At 40.1% G+C, this 25,908-nt stretch overlaps 2 protein-coding genes across 2 annotated transcripts in view; one reads left to right on the top strand and one right to left on the bottom strand.

The window, feature by feature from the left end:
- The window catches only part of LOC105932146 (NACHT, LRR and PYD domains-containing protein 12), a 40,606-nt gene extending 40,410 nt beyond the window's left edge, over window positions 1-196 (top strand). Inside the window, exon 11 of the mRNA XM_036125627.1 lies at window positions 22-196. Coding sequence (XP_035981520.1) covers window positions 22-196 — 175 coding nt within the window. The remainder of the gene's footprint in view (window positions 1-21) is intronic.
- Window positions 197-11,871: 11,675 nt separating this feature from the next.
- The window catches only part of LOC118556210 (potassium voltage-gated channel subfamily H member 2-like), a 42,552-nt gene continuing 28,515 nt past the window's right edge, over window positions 11,872-25,908 (bottom strand). Inside the window, exons 14-15 of the mRNA XM_036125348.1 lie at window positions 18,675-18,780; window positions 11,872-16,352 (exon numbers count right to left, since the gene is read on the bottom strand). Coding sequence (XP_035981241.1) covers window positions 15,975-16,352; window positions 18,675-18,780 — 484 coding nt within the window. The 3' untranslated portion in view covers window positions 11,872-15,974. The remainder of the gene's footprint in view (window positions 16,353-18,674; window positions 18,781-25,908) is intronic.

Genomic DNA, 25,908 nt, shown 5'->3' on the forward strand with positions numbered 1-25,908 from the left:
CATCTTTTATTCTTTGTTCAGATTGCAACGCTGCAGTTTGTCAAAGATCGGCTGTGCTTCTCTGGTGTCAGCACTGAAGTACAATCCCTCCCATCTGACAGAACTGGACCTGAGCTTCAACAGCCTGAAGAAGACAGATGTTCAGCAGCTAGATGATCTTGTAAAGAGTCCAGACTACAAACTGAAATCTGTGTAAGTTGGAGTGAGTCCAGCTGCTAAACAGTACTGAACCTACTTTATATCAAAGCAGTTTCAACTTTTCTTAAAACTCTGGATCTCTCTGTCTGTCTGTTTTTCTGTCTGTCTGTCCGTGAGAGAGTGGGGAGGGGGGGGGGCGTTGGTGATAGCAGGCTTCCTGGCTTAACACAACCACAACAATTAGCCCATTAGATGTGCCAGAAGCTTGTGTTCCTGTGTTTGTATTGATGTGATGATAGCTGTTGTGTTTATGTCTCCATGAAATCAACCTTAGTTCCAGCTGACAGCCTTCCTACATGTATAGAGACAGTGGTCCTCATTCATCAAACTGCAGGAGCATCGGATCTGATCTCAGACTGTTTGTTTGCTCGTTTCCTGTTGAAATGAGTAAACAAACTGATCAGCTTCCTCTTAGTCACGGCTCTGAGATCAGTTTGACTGCAACCTGGAAATCACTGGCTCTGATTTCACAAACAATCATTACATTTAGTCACGATATGGTCTTTCTACGGAGCAGAAGCTTTGCTGAAATCTACTCATCACCTCTGGACATGTGTCCATCTGGTAATAGTGTCATCCAGATGTGTTCGGGACAGCCTCCATGTTTATTAGTCAGCTGATATTTCAGAAACAGAGGAGATGTTCATCAACAACCACAGTTTGTGTGTTTAAATTGATCAGCAGTAAATCAGTCACTAGAGGATTTGTGCAGTAACGAAGCCTTCATGACTTCATGAGGTGAAACCTGCAGAGGAAACACACTACAGGAATAATCGTTGCATGACCCCAAAAAAACAGTAATAAACACAAGATTCTAAAACCAGAACAGATAAAGGATTGTCTCTCATAGCCAACGTGGGAGAATTTATTACAAGTACAACTTTATTAAAGCATAGTGAAATACAGTCAGTCATCTTCATCAGAAAATCCCACAGCTTCAAGACCTTAGGGCGTATATATACCAGTGCATTATGATTCAGGCTCATGATCATCATACAACACTTTACAAGGCATCTTACTTGGTCTTCAACCCAGCTGGGCTTCCATATCTGGAGAGAATGCATTCCTCTTGCACAAAACAGTACCACAACACACCTTGCACATTAACTCTGGACATCCAGAACTTTCTTTCAGAAACATCTTCACAACACTCCTCAACACCATTATGAAATAACAATTCCACTATATATCCCCCATTTTTCACCAAAAGTGAAGCATAACTGTATCGCTAAAGAAATTCTTATTTTGTACATTGTCAGTTGGATTCTCCAACTCTTGCCCAAACTCGAAAGGCCTAGCTGCAACCAAAAGGATGCTGGGACAACTCAACTCAGTTCCAGTTTCTTTATTAGTCTTTTCTTTTGATTCAGACAAAGCTCACTATCATGTGAGTAGGTTGATAACCTACAAAGATAAAATGCACAAGAGTTGACAGAAATGACATTGAATTCCCTTGAATGTTTAGCATTTTTAAACCATCTTTTAAAACTTAACTGTAAATGAAATCAACAAACAATGAACTGCATATTGCAAGCAATGCATGCCACCATCTCCATAATCTCAGACATTTGAGACATACTGTAAAACAAACATAAACTCCCTTGGTTTTACTGCACAAAATATGAATCATGTAAATTATATTTTATTTTGACCATTTGAATCCACAAATGTACTCATTATCTTCTACCAGTGGTGTCTTTTGTCGTAGCTTGGAGCTGGACTTCTTTGTTTGCTGTGCAATCTTCTGTGAAGCCCAGTTGAGCAGGGTTATTTCTAGATGAGGTGTTTGGCTTGATGAGGAGAAATAGCCAAGGAATGCTTGATATTATGTTAAAAGCACTCCAGGCGGGTGGACATTAGAAACTGTCAAACTTGCAACTTCCTGGTTTAACTTGACATGCATATATGTATCACCCAAAATGTGCTAAATGAACACAAAATATAATTATTAAATGGTACCAAATTAAAAGACTAAACTAATTCATATATTCTGAGTAACTTCTAAAACACTTAGTGCTAGTTACTCTTACGGACAAGGGGAAAAACAAAAACATGATACAATTATTGCAGAAAAGAATGACAAAGGCTACACACATATAGAGATCATTGTTTTTTCCATAACTTTGATCCCATTTGTATGGAATCGAAAAACTCCCTGTGTTGGCTACCAGGGTAAAAAGTATCCCATAGACCCCTGTCCCCTTGTTTTCATGGACATCTGCCAGTCAGCCACATGACTAACCAGCACAAATCAGATTCAGCCTTGGTTTTCACAATGATCTGAGACATAATGACATAACATTGATTTAAATAACACACCATCATCAAACTATTATATGGATCAGGCAGAATGTATGTTGACTCATGGCTTGTAGGGGTTGGATTCAATTTACGGTTCTTTACCGTGTGGTCCGGGCAGTTCATGGCGCAGCCTCTTTAAGATGACACAGAGTGCAATTATTGTTCTTATCAAGATCAAAACTTCAAGAATGCATAATTTACTGAAAACATCCTTCAAGCATTTTCACAACTAGATATTCCCGCCCACAGTTGCTTTCAACTTAGCTTATAAATTCTGCACTGTAATGATTACATACAAGTAATCCGACATATAAGTGTATATTTAGCAACATATCTTACTAATTATTACCAGCAGTCATCATACGTGTGTCTTACCGTTCAATGCTTGGCAATTGAAATTTATCTGTTGCTATTTGTATTGCACAATCTTGCCTTGAGTGGATCTCAACCCAGACAGAGACGTCCTTACAGAAGGAAGAAGACCAACGACTTCGCAGAACTGCTTGCACAAATATCTTCCAAAAAGATCTTCATAGCTCTCCTCAACACCATAGTGCAAGGGTTATTTCATAACCCTTGCACTATAGCTCCTCTCCACAGCTGCTCTGATTAGGACTGAAGCTCTTTAGCCTGGATGTGCTGCATCACTGACTGACAACTGACAGAGAAAGCCTGGAAACAATCACTGATCTCCTCTGTTGCTCCTTCTCTCTGCAGGGAGTGTTGGTCACCATCTTTGTAGGGGAGAGAGGAAGAGCTGTGTCCTGACAATCTACAGAGATTGAAGCTGCAGCAATATGAGTTTAAAGAGACTATCTGGATCATGATGATGATCTCTGAGTTTAGAGATTTTGATCCTGTTTATTTGATCATGCCTGTCTAATATTGTTCGTCTCTTTGGACCAATGAAGATGAAATGAAAACTAAGCTGCATTTAGTGGCTACATGTAGTTTTGATCTGAATATAATGGAACTGCTCCTCCACGTCGAGAGGAGCCAGTTGAGGTGGCTCGGGCATCTGGTCAGGATGCCTCCTGGACGCCTCCCTGGTGAGGTGTTCCGGGCACGTCCCACCGGGAGGAGGCCCAGGGGAAGACCCAGGACACGCTGGAGGGACTATGTCTCCCGGCTGGCCTGGGAACGCCTTGAGATTCCTCCTGAGGAGCTGGCCCAAGTGGCCGGGGAGAGGGACGTCTGGGCCTCCCTACTGAAGCTGCTACCCCCGCGACCCGACCCCGGATAAGCGGAAGAAGACGGACGGACGGATAATGGAACTGTAAAGTTTATATTTTTTCCATATGATCCATTTTTTTGCCTGTAGCCAAGAAATATTAGGTAAATTCTATAAAGTTCTCAGGCTACATGATTGTTTCATTTTGATGCAGTTTTTGATTATATTTTATACATTTTTTGCAAATGTTTAGGCAGCTCTGGTCATTGTATCTGTTGCTGCAAACAGCTCAGTGAGTAAATGAGGATGAAGCTGTTCTTGATGATTTAAAGTTCCATCTGCTCCGGTTTCTCATTTGGTGAGCATTGGAAACTTTATATTGGTGTGTATTGTACATGAATATTTAGTTAGTAGATTCTGCTTGCTTCTTTAAATGATTCTGTTGGCCACAGTTTATTATGCTCCCTTAGCAGACAATTGCCTACAACACTCACCCATGTTGTGGGCAATTTTTGTTTTTATTCCCAGTTGTATTTAAGTTCCCGTTTTTTCTTCCTTCTTGGTCATGTTGTCCACCTCGGTTCCTGAGGTCCCTGTGATTCTGTAATTTTTTTCCATTAAAATATTATAATCTTCATTATGTCTTGCTGGTCCTTCACCACAAACCATGACAGAATGACGTGACTCCAAGAAGACCAGGCAACTGGAGTGGAAGTAATCACACTATTCAAATATTTCTATCATCATAAGGAGAAGATGATGAGGAAGAGCAGCGGTCCTGCCTCTCCATAGTCCCAAGTCTCCACACCTCCTTGATGTTCTCAGATCTTTGGGGTTCTTCGGTGGACCAAGATCATCTGAGCTCCACCGTGTCCCCAGGCCTTCAGACCTCCTGAATTTACAGAGACCGTCAGTTATTCAGTTGTCCAGCTGCCGTCCAGCATAGCCCCACAGTCCGGCCCCCAGCCTACAAGGTTCCAGCTTGCAGACTCTCAATTCCAACTCGAGTTCCAGTTCTTTGAGCCAAGCCTCTGATTCCAGCCTTCAGGTCATGGCTTTTAGTCAGCTGACTCCAGCCCCGTGTTCCATTGTATTGCCTGGCACGCTGCTTCCTGAATGAGTTCCTCCAGACATCATCCTGTATAGCTGGCCTCTAAGGTTCCTCAATCGCCGCCCAACTTCCAGAACTCTGTTTTGTTTGGAGTATTACTCCAAGTGCAAATCAATGATTCAGCTAGGAGGTCACATAACAACCTGGAACATCTAAAGCTCTGCAGGCCTCACAGTCTCAGTTAAGGTCAGAGGTTATGATTCAACAATGAAGAGAACTGGACAAGAATGCCAGTACCTTTTTCTTAATGCTTCTCAAGGTTTTTATGTGCTCTAGTTAGGTTTAGGGGATAATTAGTTTTTCACAGAGAGCCAAGTTGGTTTGGATATACTTTTTAATTTAATAGAGGGAAAAAAATGTTTTTTTCTGTTTACTCAGGTTAGTCTGATATTGACATGTTTTAACTGAAGCACTTAGGTGGGACAAAAAGGTAGAAAAAAGCTAATGAGATCTGTAAGGGGGTAAGTACTTTTTGATATTTGATATAAATTTTTTAATATACTTATTGCCAAACTCGTGTTTATATTTTCAGCTATGTCCAATTGTCTCAGGGTGTTTATCATGACGGTGATGCGCGAGGTCCCTTAGGATCTTCAGTAGACAGTTAGTGGTGTGTTTTAGTCACATTGATTAAATATCTGATGGTTTCATATTTCATACCTCAACTGGGTGCTCTGCTGCTGAACATAGTACACATCTGGAAGTTGATGGACACCGGTCCTCCAAGAAATGAGTTGCCCGTCCCTGATCTATGTCAATGAGGATTTGTATGTTTAACTTAACCCAACCTAAGTCCATAAATAAATGCATTAGCTACATTATAACACTTTGATTAAAACGACCCTCTATCAAAAGTATACTTGTTTTATTTTTTTCATTACAAATGTGAACTGTAATTGTTTCACATAGAGCTACGTTAGTTTGGACTGTTTGGATTAGTTTGGTTGCACAACACTAGCAGTCATTGGACACGAGGTGGGGCAAACCCAGTACAGGTAACCAGTCTGTCCAAGGACAAAACAGAGGCACAGGACGAACAACCATGCACACTTAAACATGAGGGCAATTTAGCGTAACCAATTAAAATTAGTCATATTTTTGGATTCTGCCATTAAGAGCAGTTATGCTGTTTAAGTTAATTTCATTGATTTAATTTGCAATAAATATGTTAAAATAATGTTGAATTAATAAAATGAGAAAATTAATGGTAAAAATGCACATTTTGAAACTTCTGTAAATGTTCCAGGGTAGAACCAATGTTCAATGTGTTGTTTTAGTAGGATTGATATTTCAGTTACACACTATATTCAGTAGAGGGCAGCATGCTCTATTTTTCCCTGTCCATGATGCTTGTAGTGAAGATTTTTGTTTCTGTACTTTAAAGAAGAGGATGGTGCTGCAAGATGTAATTTTATTAACCCCTTCAATTTAATGTGGCCAATGATGTAAACAATTTTTTTGTGTTTCAATAAAGGAATATGTTTATGCTTGCGATATCTGTTATGTTTATTAGAGTAAGAGATTAGTGACCCCAGAGACTGGACTGCATTATCGGCTTCCTTGGAGATCGCAGAGGAACGGACTCTGGAGGCCAGAGCCTGACATACTTAGATTGGACAGAACGACTGATTGGATAAATGTGTCGGCTGGGACATGTATGCATTATAGTCCTCTCCACCAATGTGATGAATGAAACACTGTTATCATGCTGTACACGCCCCTGAATGGGTGTAACACAACTGATCCTATAAAAGGTCTGAGTGAAGGATGAACGTGAGGCTTGCCCGCTCTGAGTCTCACTCTGTCTCTCTGACTATCTCTATCTCTCGGACATCCGGAAATGACGTCAGCATTGTTGTGTGACAAACAGTACTGAACTGAAGCCTTTCTCTGCCTTTTAGATTAAATATGGTAAATATAATTATGGTTTTATGAGTCTTTTTACTCCTACAGAAGTCTACAGTAGAAACACTACATTATTCAGTAAAAGAACCTGGGGTGACCGCAGCAAGGTCAACAATCAGTAACAGTCACATGTCTTTAAATGTTATACAAGGGGATCAAACTACTGACTCAGGAAAAGCTTATGATGTTACAATTATGCTTCATTGTTTATGAAGCCTTTAGGAAATAAGCAGCATTTACACACCCATTAAATGATACCATAAAGGACAAAATTGCTTTAAAAGAGATTTAATGAAAGAAAGATTTTGAAATCTTAGAAAGTCCAACCATTAATAATGCTATTGTATGATCAAAACCTGGATCATCACAGTTTTCCCCTTCAACTCTTTTCGCTCTTTCACATAACTCATCTATCATTTGCTTTGTGGAAGCCCTCCATGGACCAGCAAGGCATCATTCAGTGGTTAGATAATATTCCAGGGGCTGCTGTGGAGTGTGCTTGAGTAGAAAAAAAAGTTTGTTTTCATTAAACATTTGCATTAGATTACGAGGGACATCTCACCTTCTCATCGGAGTTTGTTAAAGATTTGCTATTGCTAACGGACATTAACACCCCACATGCTAAAAAGGAAAGGTCTATGTGGACAGGAGCTGCACTCAGTTGTGTGGATGACTGTTAGCCCTCGAACCGTCCCAGATGGGTCAGAGGAAGGATTTGGAAAATTTAGACGAAATTGACTTTTTGAAAGAGCCGAGATAAAATTAAACATACCTGCATGTTTCGGAAACAGTCAACACTTGAGCTCAGTCCGGTCACACATGCATCCCACTTACAGCAGTTCTTGCCCAGAGGAACACATATACAATATAATATAGTATGATCTACGCTATTCAGCAAACTCTCTTTCACGACCTGGAAGGTTATATATATATATATATATATATATATATATATATATATATATATATATATATATATATATATATATATGACTCCCATAACCTGGAAGAATGCAGTTTTTCACTCTAGACAGTCCGCAAGCATACAGCAAAAATGTGCCTCTTTGCACATCAAACCTTCACATCGCTGGATGACTCTCAGTGCAGCATGCAATTAAAAAGGTGCACAATAGTAAATGTCTTTAGCTTCATCGATCCTACTGGAATCACCCTCACCATCACATCCACTGTCACCATGGATGCCCTTTGTTTATTTTTTTTAACAAGGTAATTCTTTATAAGAAATTAGAGCAAAGGTTATTTCATCAGTACTTTTTCTTCTACTATATTCTGCATTTCCGAGCATGCCGAAGATTTTTTTTTTCTTAGTTTCTGCATAGTGCTGGCTATATGAGCGCCAATGACGCTGATTCTTTTACATTAGAAATTGGTATGTACAGGCAAGAATAGATAGAGCGGATCCAGTGCTGTGTACCTCCCCCCGAAGTGATCAAAATATGTACAAAAACAGGACCTGAACCTGTTGGAACTATAGCAAAGTCAAATAGAGCTGTAAAATAAGCTCAGCAGTACGGAAGAGCAAAGAGGGAGGTGTGTAAAAGTGTTCTGGAGGCTGAATGGCCATCACGTCATTTTTATGGTATACCCATTGTGTTAATATGCATTCCAAACATGCATCTTCTAGTACTGGATTTTCTTCTAACTCCCACCACCACTCACCAGGCCAAAGGGGGAGAAAACGACCACATTCTTGTTTTGAGGTCATAGAAAACACATTTCAGGCCACTAGGTGACTTATTGAACATGAACAAAATAAAAGCTACAGTTACGTGGGATGCCCAGGACTGACCACTCCTGAAAACATATTTGTTAAAAATATCCCCATACACTTGATTACATGCAATAAACTCATTTTGTATCAGGACATAATAAAGTCTCTGGTTTTTATGAGCATGTAAAATTGTTTAGATATATTTAAAGTGTATAAAAAACTAAAAAACCAAAGCTACAATAGAAAAGCTGTGTGTGAGAAACTAAGTAGTGCCTTGCTGCTTCCATAAGCTAAAAGGGTACTGTAAGTGCTGCTAATTAAAGCCCTTGTTTAATTGAGATTTCTTCTGAGGACGGAGTTTCAGCAGTTTCACTTTTCTCAATTATTCAGATGTAGGTTACCACGATGCCAAGTCAGAAAGACATCAGCAAGAACTTGATAAAAGCAACTGTATCTAATGAAGAATCTGGGAAGGGTTATTTTGGCACCACTTAATAGCGAGGAAGATTTGCTTTTTTAATTGTTACTGTAAATGTTTTTATTGTTATTCCAACATTATTAAATGTATTGTTTTATTTTATTTATTGGGTCTTTTCTTCATGTGTACAACTTGTTTATTCCCCTTGTGTAGCACTTTGATTGAAAGTGCTTTATAAACATTTGTTGCTAACATTTTTACTCAGCATTATGATTATTCACAAGCGGGCAAACATTTAAGACGTTGCCCGTTCAAAAAAAGGACTAATTTCAAGCCAAAGTCAGACTGTGCAATTCTAAGTAACTTAACAAAACCCTCCAAGAGCTCCATCCTAGACTCTACAGACCTCAGCTTCCATAATGTCGACGCTCGTGACAGAACACTTTGAAAAAGACTGAACAAGTGTGGCTCATTTGGCGAATTTGCCAGCAGAAAGCAGCCTAACTGAGAAAATTAAATGTTGTTTTGCAAAAGTTCAACTGAATAAACCATAAAACCGCTGGAGAAAAAAAACACTTTTGGGCAGATGAGGTAAGTATAGAGATATTAGACTATAAGGTTCTGCAGAATGTTTGGACAGAAAGAAAAACAGAGCATACAGGCGCAATAACCTTATACCATCTGTTAAGCACAGTGGTCGAGGGGTGATGATTTGGATGCTTATTTTGCAGTCCCGATCCTTCCAGATAATGTGAGAGAGTGTTCAGATCAATTAGAAACCACCACTACGAGTGACTGCAGCCAAGACTGTCTGTACAAGCTGTTAAATCTAGGGTAGGTTTGTTTCTACAGATATTGTTTTTTTTTTAAGAAATAACACAGTTGTGGAAGTTATTGCATGTTTTATACACTTGAGATTACATCTGAATAATTTTAGAATATGATAAAAACCAGATCATTATTTATTTTGTCCTGATGCATAAACCCCCTTGAAGTGAAACGGAAATAATAAACGTAGGAAGGGTTAACGTACAGAAATGCAGTGATGGTGATGGGCGTGTTAGCTAAGTAGACCAGGTGACATCAAGCAGGTAGCTTCAGTATTATGAACAACTCAGATTTGGACAGTTTATGAAAGCATTGGGCTTCCATGACGCCTTCATTCAGACTTACAAACCAGAAAGACATTTTTTTTCCCCATAGCCTCGAGTCACTTTACACATGGTAGCCCTTGCCCCTCCTTTAGAGTCATTGTCTGGGCTTGGATCCTCCCAGGTCTTCCTCATCACATTTTGTCAAGTCACTGTGACCTCTGTGGCGTGACATAAAGAATACATCCCAACAGACCCAGCTGCGTCTTGCTCAGCTCAAACTGTCACATTCCTTTTTGTTTACTCCTTCAGCCGAGTCACCTGTGGGTTTACAATGTCACCGGTGATGGTTTGTTACAGCATTCACTTGCTTTGGTTCAATACTAAAGTGCACCGTTACAAAGCATGACACGAGCTGTGCACATGTGGACAGGCCCCGTCGCTGCTGACACGGGTACAGACACGGACGACCACTTTTAGGGAAATGGTTCAAACAGACATTCAGGAAGGGATTCAGCAGTATTAACATTGATAAATAATATGGACATCAATCACTTCAATTTATCAGTATTGAATATACAGGTACATGTTTAAACATTAGAATATCATGAAAAAGTTAAATGTTTTTTGTGACTAATTTCAGAAAGTGAAACTCTATTATAGAGACTGATTACACCTACAGTGAACTACTTCAGGCATTTTATCTTGCAATTTTGATGATTATGGCTTACAGATAATGAAAACCCAAACTCCATTGTCTCAGAAAATTTGAATATTCAGTTGGAACAATAAAAAAGCATGTATAAAGGTTGGCAATGTAGCCAAATTCTTAAGAAAGGTTTTCCTTAACAATCCTTTAAAGGCTACATTTGCTGGTGCACCTTTTTCACTCAGCCTTCTATGAATATGCCAGGACAAAGTGAGCAATCAGCCTCCTCCTCTATGACCTTTGGTGCCTTACACTACTAATGGAAGGTGTCAATGACAGTGTTTCCCATGATTGTGTAGCCTTTAAAAACCTTTGCAGGTTTTTAAAGATAATTAGCTTATTAGGTTGTGACACCATGAGTTTACAAAATGTGTTTCGCAATATTAACATTTTCTGACACACTTACACATTTTGGGTTTTCATAATCTATAAACCATAATCATCAAAATAACCAGAAAAAAAGTCATTGAAATATTTCTCTTTGTATTTAATTTATATAATATATGGATTTAACTTTCTGAAATTAGTGACTTTTGTTTTTACTTTTTCACAATAGTCACAGTACTTTTTTTTTTTAGCTGTAACTGTATATCGAGAGTTATGGTGCATATATACACATTTCAGCAATATGAACAGGGTAACAAGAACATGGGGAGCAAATCGGTTCCATGATGAACCTTCACTTAATCCAGCATATAAACTCTTTATAAAGATGACACAAACGGATTTCAGCCATAGTTCACATGCAAATCAAATATATCTACCACAATAAATAATATTAAATAAGTTAGACACAAACAGCAGAGTAACATCTTCTCAATACTTGTTTAAAGGGGAATTTTGCCAATGATCAACTCTGTTAAAGTTTCCTGATTGGGTGATTTTGAGTTGCTGGACAAAGGAAAATGGGCAACCATGACCTGATACACATTCCTGAGTCTTCATTAAAACATATGCGGTGTTCATATCAACATAAAGTGCAGAGCAATTTCTTTTCAGACGTACTCGAGCTGCTACAGGTCAGAACTTTTTAAAGGACTATTGCACTTCACCACACTTTCTCTTCACTGTCCTGTTATACCAGGACTAGGTTTGTCTGTGGGATTTTAGATCAGGGAAGACAATTTAATGATGGGATAGGTGTGTATTTTCCTTCATTCTAAGAACTCAACAATTTGCTTATTTTAAATGTTTCTGTAAGATCCACCACACCTTGTGCCAGTGCACCTGTTCTTGGTTTTACTTCCTGTGTTTCTGCCCACCTTTGAGTATCTGGGAAAATTACTTGTATTACCTCATGTTCAAAGCCTGATGCTCTTATGATAGTTCTTCATTTTTACAATACTTGTCAAGGGTCATAATGATATGCCAAATGTGGGTTTTTCAGCTCACAGTTTAATATGTTCTACAGATAATTGTCATGATGATCACTGAACCATTGTGTTGTTGTTTTGACCACTGAATACTTACGTATATGTGTTACTTTTAAAGACAATAATCAAATGCTTATGTGAAGACTTGAAAGGGGTTATAATGGGTTTAAAATAACACTTTAAAGGGACAATATAGTTTATAGAGGGTTTCTGTTGAGTGGTTATCCTTCCAGTAAGTAACTCTCTTTATTTCGTTTAAGTAGAAATTAGCTCATACCACAAGCTAATGTTAATGAATTTTCAGATTAGGCCAATGTAAACACCTATAGCGCCAGAATGTCAAAGTAATTCATGCAAGTGCTGTAAAGCGGTGTCATGTTTGCAAACCATAAAGATACACATGCAAAAGTGGTGGTTGGATGGAGTCCATGACAATTGGCTTCCCATGTGATGCACAGAACTTTAAAACAGAACATGTTTGATGTAGTCGACCAAAGAAATAGCATCACAAAAGTAATGCAATGTAAAAATCAGCAATATGACAGTTGGTCAAATGCAATGATCTTTTTCTTGCATCAAATAATGACTTTGGCCAGATAAACTTTACAAGGAAAGTTTATCATATAGGAAGATGACTGTTATAGTCTCTAACAATCGGGTGGTTTATATTGTAAATACCACATACTTCTATGTAAATAATGGTTTAATGCAAACATGTTGGGTTTTTAAAAGGTTATCAAAAAGTGTTTCTTAAGCTCGATCTCACAATGTGAAAATGCCCAAATATTTCTCATCAAAGTAAAGTTTGTATATCCAGGTACTTTCCCCAGATGGCTTTGATTGGTGCAGTGAGTTTAAGATCTTATTACAAACCCTGGGTATTAAGGTTAGTGCTTTAAGATTAATACCCAGTTGTATCTATATCTGTGCACTTTTTTTGAAGAAAGAAAGGGAGTAGACCTTCAGTCACCCTACTTTGTTAATCAAGAGAGTTCTTGTCAGGCTAGCTGACAATGCTTGCTTCTACCACTTTTAGGTTGTTTATGTGACAGTATTCTGGGTACAAAATACAAATTATTTGGAAGAACTATATTATTATAGCGACTGGTTTACTGTTAGCCACTAACGTGTTAAATTTAGCATCAACTTCCAAGGTTGCCATTAAGTCACATTTAAACCACAATGATATTTGGTGAAAACAGAAAGGTTCTGTTGCGTTTCTGCTGGTTGTTGACACCACAACAGCGCTTGTTTGCACTAAGAAAGTTACGATTTGACAATGGGCAAAACAATGTAAAGCTCTGAAAACATTCCGCACTCTGTTGTGTACACTTAAAAGAAAAACTGCTTTTTTGTGGAAGCCCTGGCACATGTGCAGAATGGTAAATGGCCTGTACTTATGTAGTGCTTTATCAAGCCCTGAGGACCCCAACCCCAAAGTACTTTACACTACATTCAGTCATTCATCCAGTCACACACCTGGGGCTGACTGACAGAAACGGGGTTAGCATACAATCGGAGCCACCAGCAACACACAAAGCAGGTAAAGTGTCTTTCCCACAGGCACAACGACTGAGACAGTCAGAGCAGGGGTTCAAACATGCAACCTACCAGTGACAGGATGAACTCCTAACTCCTTGCGGCACCCTCGCAAAGAGAAAGACTCAGTGGTGGTACCTTTTTAAGCAGGGAGTATTGTATGCATCCACATGTTGTTGAGTTTCAAACAACCACCTACAAGTGGCATGACAGGGCAACTACTTAATTGTAAATGTTTCGACTAGTATTGTGTGCACAGAGATTGTAATTAAAACATTGCCATGTAGATGTGTCAACAGACATGGACCAACAATCCTGTTTTCAACAGATCTTTGTCATGTAAACATGGCCTTAGAGCTAAACTGTAGGGCTATTTTCCAGTTTTTAATGATTCTGGATTGCATTTGATCACCTTTTTGAAAATAGTTTTTTTTTAAACCCAGTTTGAATTCTATGAAACATCGACTGTTTGAGAAAACATAAAAAGGGCATCATTTTCATGGCTTTCTAGGATTTAAAGAACCTTAGAAGAGGCTAGCATAAAATTGCAATATCAGGACATGTCAAGCAGGGACTATTTTACACCAACTACAGATTCTTTAAAACACAGCTTGCGATTTATAAAACTCTTACTCTCTATATAAAAGTTGGTGCATGCCCAACATCTTGTAGTGTCTTGTGTTCTGGGTGTCTTGTGACATTCCTGCTGTTCCCTCAGCCCTAATTGAACAAACTAACTTTAGGTTCCAAAATAAACTAATTTGTCTCTAGAGATGACAAATGAGGGAACTAAGAGATAAATGCAGTGGGCAGATGTTGACCATACCTCTCAGCAGAACTCTATTTCCCCTTGTAATGTAAAATGGTGCTAAAGTATCAATTCTTACAGGGTTTTTTTTAACAACTGTAACAGGACCATGTTTTCTGTAAAGCAATATTGTAATGGGTTTGCGTATTACACACCAAACCTTCCATCTGTCTCTTTCAACAAGGCATCATTCATCTGTCTTTGTCTTGGAGGAAAAATCATAGTAAGAGAATCCAGTGAGCCCCTACCATGTGTTCAAGCAAACACGTCTAACTCTGATAGATACAGAAACAGAGGCAGACAGACACATAAAGCCTCCGACCGGATCCTATCCCACACAAAGTAGTACGCCACACACACTCATTTTTTCTAGCCAGTGTTTGCATAATGTACTGTACATTGAATAATGGCGCATTCGGCTGGTCATTGTAAACTGGCAAACTCGTATACTTACGTATCACATGACAAGCTCATATGTACAAGGTAAATGCATTCAGGGTGCGTGCTTGGGGTGAAAACAAAGTAAGGACTAATAAAATCTGAGGTAGCAAATTCAACAATGATAAACTAGAATTCCTCTACGCATGAGCCTTAACTGGGTGTTAGAAGTCACTGCTGACCTTGTCACTTCACAGAGGCTGATGATCAAGTGACTTTTTAGATTCCCTGTAAGGCCACAGTTCATACAGGAACTCATGGAGTTGGGGCCTGCTTGTTGAAGTTGTTAAAGAGCTGTTCTATGTGTAGTGATCTCAAGCAAATCTCGTAAGTTTGCAAGTTTACCTGTTACTGACACTACCCAAGCAAGCCATGTGTGTTCAGCTCTCTAGCAAATGTGTACAACATTTATGATAGGGCAGCTGATATGTGTCTCAAGGAAATTCATGGCTTGTAACCCTTCAGTTCCCACCCCCTGAGGTGCGGATCAGCCAATCCAGAGTTCTTTTCGGTAGCGTATAAATTAGAACAATAGCTCCACCTCTTAGGGCAGGACATTAGGGGGACGGAACCGATGACAGAACGGGACAGAAGGATTCCTGTTAGGCCAGCTAACACTACAATTCACCAACCAGTCTTAGAGTTTATCGGAAGCGCCTTGGACATAATATAGAAAGAATATTCATTGTATCAAGGTTTTCAGTGCAAGACGTAAAATGGCTACTTTTTTGTCATTATTTTGTCCAATGTTGTCTTGTTCTCTTCAGTCATCCAACACTGGACACAGCAGTAAAGGGATTCTTCTATAAGTTAGTCATTTGTTTAAAATGAGTGAGAAGAAGCGTTATCCTTAGCAGCTGACTGAGAGGCCCAGACTGGACTGATCAGGATTAGAGACAGTGTCTCTGTTCAGCTTATGGTTTTGGTTAAAGGTTGTACCGCTTTGAAGCTCAGGACGGTCAAGATGTCTCTTGAGAGGGGACTTAAAAACAAAGACTGAGGCAGAGGGAGAGGTTCAACCCTTTTCTTGACCTTCAACATGGCTTTACTCTGTCCAAACAGGGTAATGGTCAGTGCTCAAAAGGGATTAGGTAGTAGATCCAGTTGGTGTCTGCTGATCTGTTATTTGCCGTATGGAACAACTGACACATCTCTTCTCCCCTTCCTCTCCCAGTTTTCCTTAGCTTCCTCCTGGGTCAGAGCTGTGTCTCTGTGGTGTCCGTGAATCCAGTGATATCTGTGATTCTTGAAGTGAGAGCCTTCTTTGGGTCTCAGGGTCCATAGGTGATACCTCCGTCCCAGCAGCTGGTTTCATCTGTCCCTGTGACGCAAAGTCCAATTCTGCTCCTAAAATTTTTCCCGCATCCGTCACACTCCCCGCAGCAATGACTCCAGCCCTACTGCCAAGTCCGAGCTCCAGCTTCAGATGCTTCCCCTGACTGCCATGTTCAGAGGATTCAGGATGATCCTGGTTAATGGTGATCAGAGAGGGGTCCTGAGGTTGAATAGAATCAATTGACTTAGCTGGGAACTCTTCAAAGTTCTGGGAGTCCAAAATCTGCAAGAAAAAAAAAAGTTTTAAGATTGATTGTCTTTTCAATGCTGCAAGGTGAAAGGCCTTATTTATTATAGGACTTTATTAAATGGGGAACTATGGTAATATGCAGTGAAAACAACTTTGACCTCAGTTAGAACACAGTAATATGCAATGATGTCAAACAGGACCATCATTCTAGTTCACCAGGAAGTAACTATAACTATGGTGTATATATAGGAAGAGATGGGTACCGAATTCGATACCTTTGAAGGCGCCAACCGAATCCCGCCGGTACTACCGGGTAACGGTTCACGTAAAATCACACGGTACCATAAACGCACCACTGTGACACTAAGGGAAGTGGAAGAGTGGGCGATTTTCCATGCCGAACATGAACACAGCATTGAACGCAGAAAAGCGCAATGTCTTCAGTAGCAGCTGGTCCAACAAAGCATGGCTGATAGAAAAGTGATTGAATATATATGGGTTCCTGCTTCACCAAGCCGTCTCACAGAAAGACACACAGCTGCTGATGACACTTTGTTCTGAAACCCGCCTGTAGTTAGTCAGAGCAAACATTGCAGAGAGGAGAGTCTCTGCTCCCTCATTGCAAACGTATCCTGCCCTGATTTAAATTTAAAATATGATTTTAATATGTATATTTTTCTCTTCTGATACTATTGCACTAAATAATTCCCTGAATGTTATTCACACACAGCTTCAATCCCTGATATACCTCGTTCACTCTGTGCCTCTGATAACTGTTCTTTTGGTAAAAAAAATATTTATATGCTGTGGATTCTGGCAATGTATTGAAATTCAGAAATTATGGGGTGTGCTTTGGTGGCGCAGTGGAAAGCATGCATGACCCATGTACGGAGGCCTTAGTCCTCGACGTGGCTGACCCATGTTTGACTCTGACTCTGACATTTATTACAAAATAAACACACAAAACTGTTAAGTACTAGTATCGATTCCCAGGTACCGTATCGGTACAAATGTGAAAGGTACCCATCCATATATACATATATATATATATATATATATATATATATATATATATATATATATATATATATATATATATATATACCCAGACACAATGTTTTGGGTTAAACCCTTATTGAAGACACCTTGCTAAGATGCTGACTTTGTCAGAAATTAGATCCTCTTTGAAACGTGTTTCAGAATTCGGGCCAGGAATTGAACCTGGAAAAGCTGTGTCAAGGAGTGTAGCCATCACGTATCTCTGAAATCTAACCTTTTGATCAAAAGTTCCTAAGAAAGTCATCTCACCTCTGACTTTAGATTATCTAGCATTGAATGCTGTACTTGAATTACAGTCTGCTTTTTAGCAAAACCACTTCGTATGCTAGATGTATATTACTGGATATACTTTAAGTCTTTTGGCATAACTGGTCAGGGGCTTGAGAGAATAATATCTTACAGCATGGGTCTGTAACTACGCCACAACTGTTTTCTCTGTTATTTGTACATTCAGATCTGATCTTTGACCTTCATTTTAACTCTGTTCAGATGACTTAGTACTGTATATTTGTATGCAAAGGGTCAGATAATGCAATTAAAACTGAATCATGGTTGTTGGTCTGGCTAAACCAAAAACCTTGTTATAACTTAACCAAACCCTTTAATTTGAACTCCAGCCAAGGAGGTTATTAGATTAGCCTTGATCCATCTCAATAATGTTACATGGATGAGGCCAATCATCGCTTTTAAAAATGCTAAGAATGTTATTAATTCTCTTCAAAGTCAGATTACTGTACTTTTCTTTTATCAAAGTTACCACAGGAGATCTTGCTAGTATGTTGGATGGTGCACAATACAGTAGCAGAGTTTGCCTCCCTGCGCTAGCCTCCAGTTTAGGCCAGATCAGATATTAAGTTGTTGCCTTCACTATATACAATAGTCATTGGCCTTCCACTAGTATATGGGTCAGAAGAGATGATCCTTTGGAACACCTGCACGTGTTCTGCCTTTCCAGGGTAGTTGTCTGTTGAGCATTACCAAGGTTCACAAAAAGACAGGTGGTAAACAAGGCTTTTCAATTTGTGTATTAACTTTAAGGAACACTCTTTAAAACAGCTTTGCCAATTGTTTGAAATAACTTTTGAAATAAATGTATGGTTAATGACATAACCTGTGAGATGGAAGCCAGTGTATCTGTTTCCAAAGGTGGGATGGGTGGAGCTGCTCTGTCTCCTGGTCCTGGACCAGGGTAGGGTGAGGGCTACAGAAAACAAGCATCTTGTGTAAATTCTCTCTCTACAAACCCAAAATGAAATAAGTTCCAACCACATGCTGATATGGTGACCATGTGGTTACCTGAGGAGGTGATGAAACAGCGCTGTAAGCAGGAGGAACCAGGGCCATCTGTCTCTGCAGGAGCTGCATGATCACACCGATGTCTGCTGACATGCGACTCTCCAACCTTTGTACAAAAAGACAAGGGTCAAATTCTGCTCTTGAATGTTATGTGATTCAAAGAATGTTGGTGAACATGAAAAGAACCATAAAAAATCATGACACATTCTGAGAGAAACACCTATTCTTTATGGTTTCAATTCAAAACATCATTAGAGTTGATGAGATGTACCAAAGAAGAAAATTGTACAATAGCTTTTTGTTGAACGTACTGAGGAACAGGAGATTTTAAAGAGGTCTCATTAGATACTATAACTTTATAAATTCCTACGCTGGTACCTCACTCTGGTTGCATACGTAGGTTTTCCAATTAAATTATCGCACCCTGTTGGCATATTGTATGTTATTTCTGTGTTTTACACTCTTTGTGATCCATTTGTTAGTAAACAAAACACATTTGTGTATATTTACCATAACAAGACCATGTGACCTGAGGTAAGATATTGCACATGTGCACAATGAGTAAACAAGGAGAAGCAATGGAGCCGAGCAAGTCAGCAACGCCCAGCGAAGGTGTGAAAAGAAGGAGGCAAAGTAACCTAAACCTGTAGCTTGGGGTCCATTCTTCGTACGTTGCTTAAAACATCCGAGATCAAATGACACATCCAAGATGATTTCATCCGGCTAATCATGATCCGGCTAATTGGGTTCTTCCAACACACCTGTTGTTTACGATTAGTATGGCTGGATTGAGTTATCTGAGACAACTGCGCGTTCATGCATTTGTTTAAAAGGGGAAATGTATAAATAGTAGAAACATTGATCAGCAGCGCTGCTATTGGCTGTTCAGCATGAACAAAGAACGCCCACAGTTTTTCTTCCAAGCAGAACACAAGCTTTTAATGGAAGGTTATGCCGAATTTGAGTCATTAATTAAAACGACAGGTAACACCTCTGATGTCTGTTAAAGCCAGGAGAGAGGGTTGGCAAAAAGTAGCAGACAAATTAATGCGTAAATACTGTCCATGGTAGATGTTTCTATTACTTTCTACAGTATTAATTTTTGCATTTTAATAATTTCATATTTACTTTGTTCTTTTATATCAGAGCCTCCACAGGACCCACTAGAACATGGGAACAAGTAAAAGTGAAATACAAGAATATTCTACAAAATGGTAGCCTTTAATTATTATACTTTATTTTAAAAAGGCACTTGTTATGTCAAGAGATCCAAATTTCGGTGTCATTCCTTAGACACTGGAAGTAAAGAACACGTGCAAACTGGGATTTTTAACAAAAAAATTATTTATCTATAAAAAAATTAAGTTCTTCCTTTTCCAAGTCATACACAGTTTACACGGTAAAACTGTATTGCTCCGTGTCTAGATATTCCATCCATAGTTTTTTTCGAATACAATATACGGCTCGACAGGAAGCAAGCCCTTCAAAGTAAAACTAAACTTCACAATAAAATGGCCTGAACAAATCTTACTGAATATGATAAAGATAAAAAGCAAACCATCAAACAAATAACATAAAATATTTTCTATTTATGGCTCTAACACCACTTTTTCCTCTTTAAAAGCCCCTGTTAAATGATGTGTTTGTCTGTTTATAACAGCCACCAAGAAAAAATCTCTCTACAATTACACTGTCGCGCTGTGCTAAAGGATCCTGTCTATTGCGCAATACGCGATTAATTCAAAAAGCTCTAAAATTATTCTTTCACCTTCGGCAACAGGTTGCTGTCGTAAAAATGGACATGGCTACAACAGACTTCCCTATCTCCTCCGCTTCTAAAGCTGCAATCTAATACTGTTTACATGAAATTAGCCTGCTCTCGAGCAGGTTTAAGCTGCCGCACATGTTGCTATGACAACAAGTGCAGGAAGTCTTTCGAAGAACCAAACGATCCAAGATCATGCCAAATCATCAACAATCAAATCCAGCTAACTGAGTTGGCGACGTACGAAGAACGGACCCTTGGGCTGGTCTTTGACCACACCGAGATGTCACTTTACTGTGAGGTGTTGCAGAATGCTCTACTGGTTCTTAGCAGCATCAATTGTTGGCAACTTGCTTCCTGATAGTTTCGCAGTACTGTTGGAAGATTACACAACACTGTTTATGTCTGCTAATCACACCCAGTACAAAGTTCTTTTCAGCCTGAAAAAGAACTATCCATCCATCCATACATACATTTTCTTCCGCTTATCCGGGGTTGGGTCGCGGGGGTAGCAGCTTCAGTAGGGAGGCCCAGACGTCCCTCTCTCCAGCCACTTGGGCCAGTTCCTCCAAGGGAATCCCAAGGCGTTCCCAGGCCAGCCAAGAGACATAGTCCCTCCCGCATGTCCTGGGTCTCCCTCTGGGTCTCCTCCCGGTGGGACGTCCCCCGAACACCTCACCAGGGAGGTGTCCAGGAGGCATCCTAACCAGATGCCCGTGCCACCTCAACTGACTCCTCTTGACGTGGAGGAGCAGCAGCTCTACTCTGAGTCCTCCCCGGATGACTGAGCTCCTCATCCTATCTCTAAGGCAGAGCCCAGACACACTACGGAGAAAACTCATTTCGGCCGCTTGTGTCCGGGAACTCGTTCTTTTGGTCATGACCCAAAGCTCATCACAATAGATGAGGGTAGGAACGTAGATTGACCGATAAATCGAGAGCTTTGCCTTTTGGCTCTCTTCACCACAACGGACCGGTACAGCGCCCGCTTCACAGCAGACGCCGCACCAATGGTGCTAATTAAACAATATCAAGATGAATATATGGCTTACATTGTTTTTTTAGATAGATATGAGGTTATTTTTGTTTTTTATGGTGTTTGACAGCTGCTGGGAAGCAAAAGGATCAAAGCTTGATGGAGAGGCATGGCAATAAAATTTAATTTTAGGGGGCTTTATTTATGAAACTGCAGGTCATGCGCACATCTTGCAGGTCATGCGCACATCAACACCATCTTACACTGAAAACAACTAACTGGCTTTACTAACAGTCTACCTTGAGTGGTTTGCTGGAATTAACCAGGAAAGGGGATAATCACAAAATATGAAATAAACAATGTTTACACAAAATTAACACACAAAACAATAAATGAAACCCAAAAAATATTTACATAAATTTCAAACAAATTTCAGGTCAATAAAAATAATATCTCAAATTAAACATAATTCAATCAAGCACTCCCCTCATGAACCCATTGAGTTGCTCCAATAGCTTTTCAGTAACACCTGCAGCTTGTCTCGACCTTTACTGCCACACCCTGCTGAGGAGGTAAGGGCTTTCTAACTAAACAAGTATGTTGTCAAACAGACAGAAATTTAAGGAAGCACAAATTGAAATGTATATCTACACTTTCTTCATACAGAATGGATGGCAAGTACCCCCCATCTCTCAGGTGTATAAAAGTGTCTGAACAGAACTACAATAAAACTTAACTACTTGGTCTAAAACTTGATCATAAATCACACATCAATAATCACATTTCCTAAAGTAATGGAAACACGGTTTCCATTGCTTCAGGAATACAGATTGTAATGAAGATCAGGACTCCATTACAATCATAGTGCAGTACATGACTAGGCCCCTTTAAGTTTGCATCAGCTAGTCCACAAACTGCTTTTTAGCAATAGTTCTGATGATGCATGAAGCAGGTATGCACAGAGAAAGGCTGATAACTGGAATCCATATTTCCTCTTGAATGACCTCAACTGGTGACCATCTGGTTAAAAACTACAATATCAGATCTTTTTTCAGTCTGTAAGCACGACAGATGGAAGGGGTACCAGGTCACGTTGACAACAACTGTTGCTACTGAAAAAACAGAACTTGGTTCAGCATTGGAGAGGTGTTTAAAAATCATAACGGAAGATGTTTGAAGGTATTGAACTGTTTTCTATAGAGGCACGTTGTCAGTTCATTTAGGCTGCAAAACAAAGCTAGAGTTCAAAAGGTTCTGGTTGTTTCAACACTTTACCATTTCATATTTTTGTAGTTTCTGAGTTTTTCAGAGGATTCGTTTGCCACAAGATGTCGATACATACACAACATGGGAATGGTCCGTTGTAGTGCCATTAAAGCCATGATGAGAAAATAAAAGCAGATTGAATCGGCAACATGTCCCATGGGTGAGGAACCAAAAGGAATTTCACCCATCAAAGCAGAGACAGCCTCACAGCAGGGGTGCCCCTGCTGTTGAGCCAGACCGCTCCCCACAGACGAACCCTTCAGACTACACCTCTTTCTTTGTTCACTTCTTTCCTGGGGCTCTCGTGGAGAGGATGGCTAGCCAGCCATGCCCTGCGAGCCACATGGGACTCAGACTGCCGAGCCCACTCCTTCCTGGGACTCTGAAGGAGAGAGTCCGCCCTGGACCAGTCACCATGGGGCCTCATGGGGCCCGAAAGACCCACAAGCTGAGTAAAAATGAGCCTCTCTGAAACTCAGTTCCTGCTGGCATCGGAGAAACTGCCAGCCGAATCAAAGATAAGTCTTTCACTTCCGCTTAAAACAGATGCCGATGTGAATGAATCCGTCTATGCCAGCTTTGTTTTGCTTCCTAAGCAGACTCCAGACGGAGCTGAAAAGCCAGCACAGGACCCACTTTCCTAAACTGAGGGCAAAATATGGACTGAAATGATCTGCTGCCTAGTGGGGACTCGACTGCAACTGGGTCAGAGATACCATGCAGGACCTTGGACCGGCACCCCGACCACATGTCGGCTAGGCTGGCCTGCTGCCAAAAGAACCGACGTATCCCCTGCTTTCCACTGCTCTCTTCCTTGGATGGCCAAAGTGAACCGAACTCACACGAGGCACCGACAGGTTTGGCAAAGAAATAAACAGGGAAAGCTGAATGGTTTGTTTGGAAAGCTTGTGTGACGCAGGTACATTGTGTTTTTAAACACATGGAGCTACCGAGTAGCTCCCTGCTAACATATTGATACCATGCCATTGCCGATGTAATGTAAGTGTGCTTTTATGGTTTTAACAAACGTTTTCTCCATAAGAGTTTTATACATTGATGGGATATTAATGTTTGTGTTATCATCGCCTCTCTGCCTCTCTGCCTACTGGGACACTTTTTTCTCTGCTCCCTGCTTCCTTGCATTTTCCTGCCCTTCACTTTTTATCTCCTTTTTATCTCTTAGCCAAAACTGCAGAAAGTTGGATTTAGTTATTTTATTTATTTTCTTTTATTTATTTTTGATTTAGATTTTTTCCCCCCGTGTGGACTATTTTAGTTTTCAGCTAATCCACAAAAGCTGCCTCTTTACACCCCAGAGGAGTCAGTTCTCAAGAACAAAGATGATATGGAAATAATTTAACATGAAGTGGATATGGAGAAGAACCACCCGATTTAAAAGATGCCTGCCTTCACTACAGATGACTTTGACACACTTCTTCAGAAAACAGCTGTTATGGAACTGAAAATCCACTGACTCAAAGTAAATTATGATGTAAACGCGGCGTATAGAAATTAAACAACCCTGCCTGTGATTCCGAACGGTGACCACCAGCCCAGCAACTCAGTGAACAAACAGTTCCCTGAGAAAAATGAAAATCCCTGGACCACTCTGGGTGCAAGGCCAAAGGATCAACAAACCCCACACCTAGACAAAGAAAACTGGCCGATACTACAGAGAAGTGTCCCAAGAAAAGTGAAACAGCAACGGGCTGTTCTCACAACAAATGATAGGAGTAAACCTGCTTGGAATGTTGGAATTCCTTTACTAAAGAGATTTGTTCCACTCCAAGATGTGATCCAGGAGGATCATGACAACAATCAAAGGTATGTCAACAATCTTCGCTCTAAGCTACCAGAGAAAAACATGCCACAGGGCCAAGGACCCTGATATTATGCAATGGATATGTAAGTGGGATTAAACATTTCTGTAACAAGAAAAACACAGAGGTGTTGATTTATAACCCTTTGAACTGTGGCCTGGTGTCTGATGTATCAGACATCCTTCCAAGGATCTTGAAAGATCGCCCGACCCTGGAAAAACTCATCATACAAGCTGAAGCCCTGGGTGATGCCACCCAGATAAGAAAATCAGAAGTACTGAAAGAGGATTACATTCGTCTACTAAATTTAGTTGATGGCCTTAATGTCAAGGTGTTTCTCAGCGGCCCTCAAGTGCCCGTTAATTGTGGAGATGAGATTTTTTTCCAAAGATCTGATGCTATACAAATGGCTGAAAAAACATGCAAACAAACAGCTGTAATCTTCATAGACAACTTTAACATCTTTTGGAAGAGGAGACATCTGTTCAACAGAGATTGTTTCTCTCTAAATAGGTCAGGTGCAAAATGGCTGATTTCAAACATCTTCTATTCTGTGAACCATGCACCATCAGCTTTGTCCCAAAACAAAGCTCAACCAGTGCCAAAACAAATAATAAACCCAGTACAGCCAGAACAAGCCAAGATAAAGATAACCAGAAAGATGACACAGAAAGAGGCTACATCAGAATTACAGGAGGATTCATCACAGATCTCAACAGAACAAAAAGATGACTCCCCTTTAACTTCCAAAGAGAACCAAAAACCTCCATCCCCACGGACATCGGTACAGACTGCACCCACCTCCCCTTCTTCTCCACAAAGAAGACGCCAGTTTCAACAGTTTTATGGCTGGTTTAATTAAAGTTCCTTCGGTGTGTGTGGTGGGGGTGAGGGGGTCGACACGCGGAGTTTACAAGAGTCTTCATTTTGTACTGGATGATGTTTTAGGTGGAAGAAATTTGTGCTACTGCTACCTTTTGTAGCAATGCTGTTACGGCATGTTTTGCAAATTACCGCGTTTTGTTTGACATCCTTCAACTGCCTGAAAAGCTCACTGTTGCCATAGTTCACGCTGTCTCGTCAACGTTAAGTGCATGGGTTCGTTGTTGTGTGTGCGTGCCAGAGTGCTTTCTGGTTTGGAGGGGGAGCAAGTGATGCGTTCACAGCATGTGGGAAAAACTAAACTCACAGTGAATTAAATACAGCGGCTCAATCTTGCCAGGAAAATTTACACGCGATGGTCGCGATAAAGTCATTTTAACTATTGCGCGGAGGAAAACTTAAGATAAATCGAGTATACTCGATATATCGCCCACCCCTACTACAGGCCCATCTCAAACCTCCCCTTTATCAGTAAAATTATTGAAAAAGCTGTGTTTCAACAATTAAACACCTTCTTATCAATGA

The sequence above is a fragment of the Fundulus heteroclitus genome, chromosome 21 (genome assembly GCF_011125445.2).
Source record: "Fundulus heteroclitus isolate FHET01 chromosome 21, MU-UCD_Fhet_4.1, whole genome shotgun sequence".
Lineage (NCBI taxonomy): Eukaryota > Metazoa > Chordata > Actinopteri > Cyprinodontiformes > Fundulidae > Fundulus > Fundulus heteroclitus.